The 5,000-nt window shown below is 46.4% G+C and overlaps 1 protein-coding gene across 1 annotated transcript in view; it reads right to left on the bottom strand.

The window, feature by feature from the left end:
* Positions 1-5,000, bottom strand: part of LOC113820542 (inactive phospholipase C-like protein 2) — a 45,659-nt gene that overhangs the window by 34,064 nt on the left and 6,595 nt on the right. Inside the window, 2 exon segments of the mRNA XM_070116186.1 lie at positions 1,538-1,709; positions 2,154-2,271. Coding sequence (XP_069972287.1) covers positions 1,538-1,709; positions 2,154-2,271 — 290 coding nt within the window.

The following is a 5,000-nucleotide window of genomic DNA, read 5'->3' as shown; positions in this document are numbered from 1 at the left end:
TTTCGCTTATTCTTGTCTGTTTTAAGACTCTCTCTCTCTTTCTCTTTTCTCTCTCTTTCTTTCTTTACCTCTCGCTCTCTCTTTCTTTTTTTCTCTCTCTCGCTCTCTCTCTTTCTTACTCTCTCTCTCTCTTTTTTTTTCTCTCTCTCTCATTTTCTTTCTCTCTCTCTCTCTCGGTATGCCCAATGTAAATCCTGAATTACAACGAAGCAACACTAACACAGTTCACCTAAATACTAAAATTAAGCATATTCTGCGAGCGATCTGTTAATGCAAGTATATCAGCGAGTTTCGGCAAATTTGCGTTCATTAACATATTCATGTGGATCATTTACAGTTCACTGGGTTCAAGAGAAGGAGGGAGTCCATTAATAACTAGACACGGCTTTGAATTAATCTGCTTCGGATGAGTCCGTGAATGGAATACTAAATGATGATCTGAATGAAACCCGTGTTGTGAATCAGCCGTATTGATCACTGAATCACTGAATGCCACGTGAGTCTGGAAGGATGCTGCGGCTCTCCGCGGCGAGCAAGGATTAGGATGCTGCGGCTCTCCGCGGCGAGCAAGGATTAGGATGCTGCGGCTCTCCGCGGCGAGCAAGGATTAGGATGCTGCGGCTCTCCGCGGCGAGCAAGGATAAGGATGCTGCGGCTCTCCGCGGCGAGCAAGGATTAGGATGCTGCGGCTCTCCGCGGCGAGCAAGGATTAGGATGCGCCGCGGCTCCCCGCGGCGAGCAAGGATTAGGATGCTGCGGCTCTCCGCGGCGAGCAAGGATTAGGATGCTGCGGCTCTCCGCGGCGAGCAAGGATTAGGATGCTGCGGCTCTCCGCGGCGAGCAAGGATTAGGATGCTGCGGCTCTCCGCGGCGAGCAAGGATTAGGATGCTGCGGCTCTCCGCGGCGAGCAAGGATTAGGATGCTGCGGCTCTCCGCGGCGAGCAAGGATAAGGATGCTGCGGCTCTCCGCGGCGAGCAAGGATTAGGATGCTGCGGCTCTCCGCGGCGAGCAAGGATTAGGATGCTGCGGCTCTCCGCGGCGAGCAAGGATTAGGATGCTGCGGCTCTCCGCGGCGAGCAAGGATTAGGATGCTGCGGGCGAGCGGGTCGAGCGCGGCGCAGTCGGCAGCTGCCTCCCAGACTTTTTCATTCACGACACACATAGATAGATTGATAGATAAATAGATGGATGAAGAGATGCATAAAGATATGGGTGTAAAATCACAAATGCAGTAACGTGTACGCCCTTGTCAAGAGTTCCTCCTCACAACGCCGTGAATATATATATATATATATATATATATATATATATATATATATATATATATATATATATATATATATATATATATATATATATATATATATATATGGTTAAGGTTTTTCAATGCCTGATGAAGAACTTTTGATGAGTTCGAAACGTCACGCTCTCATTTCGTTTCTACAATAGATGTGTTTCATTTCAATACAGATAGACAGGCAGAATATAGAGAAAGGTAGATAGATCAGACGGACAGGTTCGAGAAAGCAGCTTACCTTAAGTATGACCTTGTACTTGAGTTCCTCGGGGCTGAGGTCCGTGACGGCCTTGGGCGAGTTCCGCGGGTGGATGTACAGGTAGGAGCCCAGCAGCGTCTTCAGGAGCGACGCCATGATCTGCTGCTGCTTGACGCTGCAGTGGTTCTCCAGGTGGACGATGACCGGGTACCTGGGGAAGGGAACAGCTCCATGGAATGCGGTTCGAGGTTGGGGGAAGCTGCAGGAAGGTGGAAGTGGCATGTCAGACGCATGAAATGTCGTTGGAGGCTGGGGTGGCTTGGGAGAAGGTGGTAAGTGGTATATAAAGTGGTCTATTGAGCATTGGTAGTACCTAGAGGATGTTCTTAATTCTGAATTGGTCTATAAAATTTGAAGTTTGATGTATGTAAAATGGACTATCAAATATCACCGGGTATAAGTTGGATACATACAAAAAGTTATAGATTACGGTTATAGATTACAAAGTCAAAAGCCTTCTTTTGTTAAGTGCAGCCCTTTTCATCGTATCTTTTTGTTAATTGTATTCCAACGTTCCATATGACGTGATAAATTGATAACAATGAAAGTGCATTTCAAAGGAAATAGAGGAATAAGGACAAGAGCGAAGACTCACACGGAGAAGTCGAAGGAGTAGCTGGCGATGGCGTCGACGACCTCCCGGAAGGGCACCTTGCTGGTGAGGGTGTTGCCGTGGTAGACGACAGGCTCGTCCTGGCCGTCCCACACGTCCACTGGGGGAGGGGGGGGGAGGTTGGATTAATTCCCTTTGTTACAACGGATATGCTTTGCTGCGGCGTGCGGTCTGTGCCATTCTGCTTCTCACTCTCCCCTGTGTGCAAGGGAGGGCCGGGGTGGCCATCCACTGGCAGCGCGCGGGACGGGGTCAGCGCGGCCGGTGGACGAGGGATAACGGGCTCATGGACTCTGTGACCGAGATGGAGGCGGCCGCTGGTGGATTAATGGGTGGAATTGATGGTCTGATTCGGATGGGCGATTGATGGAATTCTGTCTAATGCTGAAATGTGACGGACCGGAACTGAGAGGTGGAGTTGGAGGGGCTGAAGGCGGAAGAAGGAGTTAATGAAGGCGGATGGATTGGAGTTTACAGGTGGGAGTTGAAGGAGGTGAGGGTGGGCGAAGGAGTTAATGAAGCTGGGTGGATGGACTGAGATTGAGATATGGAGTTGATGGGGCTGAGAGCGGATGACTGAGTCTTGAGACTGTAATTGTATCTAATGGATGAATTGGAAACTGACTGACTGACAGAGGCGCCGAATTGATCAAATCGATTGTTGGAATTTGAAACGATTGATGGACTTGAAATGAGAAAGTGAATTAAGGCGAAAGCAGAAAGTTGATAGGTAAGTGCCGAGGAAACTTCTTTGAGGGGGGGGGGGGGGTAGCAGAGACAGGACAAGAAAAAATGCGTGGAACCAAAAGATGGAAATGATGATAACAGTAATTGAAATGACCGATGAATTAATGGCCAAATTGGGTATAAAGAACTGATGAACTGATGAACAGAAATGGACACACACACACACACACACACACACACACATTTCCACATGGTTCGAAGTTCACACGTTCTCTGACGAAACATAAATAACACTCTTCATACCGAAGGAGGCAAAGCACATGGGAAAAAGCCCTCCTTTAAAACCGAAGAAGAAAACATTCAAAACATTCCTCTTCCACCTACATAAGCCATCAAACTGCATATCCTCAACATAACGAAAAAAAACTACCGATTCAATTATACTTGGAGAACGAAAAATATACTTGCCATTCACCCCATCCCCACCCCCAAAAAGAAAGAAAAACAAAAAAGAGGAAAAAAAGAAAGGGACAACACAACAAGATGTTTTTATTTTATTTTGAAAACAGGAAAAGCTAGAAACAGATTTTGACATTTCTCACCGTCGAGTAATCCAATCTTGGCACAAGTTGGAGACGTAATCACATTAAGAGGAAAAACTTCATATTTTCTTCTTCGATTTTTGGTACGTGTGTGCGGTAGGGGGACGGGGGGGGGGGTCTTTTTTTAGTTGCAGTTATTGTTGTGGGTGTTGCTGCTGCTGCGGTGGTGGCGGTGTTGATTTTGTTACTGGTGTTGGTGGTGATGATGCTGTTGTTTATAGTGATGTCGATGTTGTTACTGGTGGTGTGGTGTTAATATAGTTTTTGTTGATACGGTTTTAATGTTGCTGACGTTGCTAGTGGTGATGGTGTTAACATTGTCGTTTTGGTGTCAATGTTGCTATTGTTAATGATGCTAATGTTGTTGTTGCTAATATTGGTGGTGTCAATGTTATTGTTGGTGGTGACGTTCCTCTCGCTGCTGTTATTGCTGTGTTCGTGTTGATGATGGTGTGAGTGTTTATGGCGATGTTCTGTTGTTCTTGTAAATGACTGGTTGCATTGATGTTATTGTGGGCTGAGGTTAACATTGTCTTGGTTGTGTTCTTGTTCTTTTTATTGTTGTACATGACATTAATGTTGTTAATGAAGTAGTTGTGACTCCGATTCCCATAGCTAGAATAGCGGCTGCAGCATCAGCAGGAGCGGCAGCGTCGCGGCAAAAGTAGTCGCATTAACCTTCGAGGGAAAAGCGAACAGCCGCCGGCCATCAGCGTTTCCGCGTGGCTCATTCGCCCCTCGCCAACCTAATTAACGCTACTTGTCTCCCTCTATCTCTAATTTTCAGCTAAAACCGCTTCTCTTTCACCTAAAATCGCTATCTCTCTCCCCAGCGTCACTGTTGCTGTTGCTGTTGTTGCACTGTTGCTGTTGCACCAAGTCGGGAACAATAGCGAAATCTCTGGCTGGGAATCAACATGGCGCCGGTTCGTGTCCGGTGAATATTTTACATTTTCATTACGTCTGCACGCCTCCTGTTCTCATCTCTTCTTTTCCTTCTTTCTCGATATATTCTTTTTTTGTCTCTTTCTTTTCTCCTTATGTTTTCTCTTTCTTTCTCTCTCGTGTGCGCGCGCTTCTGTTTATCATTATTTTGTTTTCCTCGCGCTATCCTTTTTCTTCTTGATTTTACATTACAGATTCGCTGTTTTCTATTCGTGTCGTTGATTGGCAGTTCTTGTTTTCTTTTATTTCCTCTTCTTTCTCTTCTTCTTTCGCCTTCATCGTCATTTCCAACTCTTTCTGTCTATACCATTTCTCATCCAACTTCACCATAGCATTATCTCTCCTTCCTAAAGTCTCCCTCTCTCGCCTCTTTGCATTTTCTCTTCGGCCGCTTTTCGATGAATCTAATTTTCGTCCTTTCCTTCTTCCGCCTTTCATCCACTCTTTCTTTGCTCTCGGATTAGCCTGCGTTGTCGTCTATGCACTTTCTCACGCTATTTCGATTCATTTCAGGAACGGAGTGACGCCGGAATATATACATTCATATGGAAATGGGAGGGGGAGGGGGAGGGGGGAGGGAGGGAGGGAGGGAGGG

This window comes from Penaeus vannamei, chromosome 3 (genome assembly GCF_042767895.1).
Source record: "Penaeus vannamei isolate JL-2024 chromosome 3, ASM4276789v1, whole genome shotgun sequence".
Classification (NCBI taxonomy): Eukaryota; Metazoa; Arthropoda; class Malacostraca; order Decapoda; family Penaeidae; genus Penaeus; species Penaeus vannamei.
This window is presented reverse-complemented; position numbering and strand designations above follow the sequence as displayed.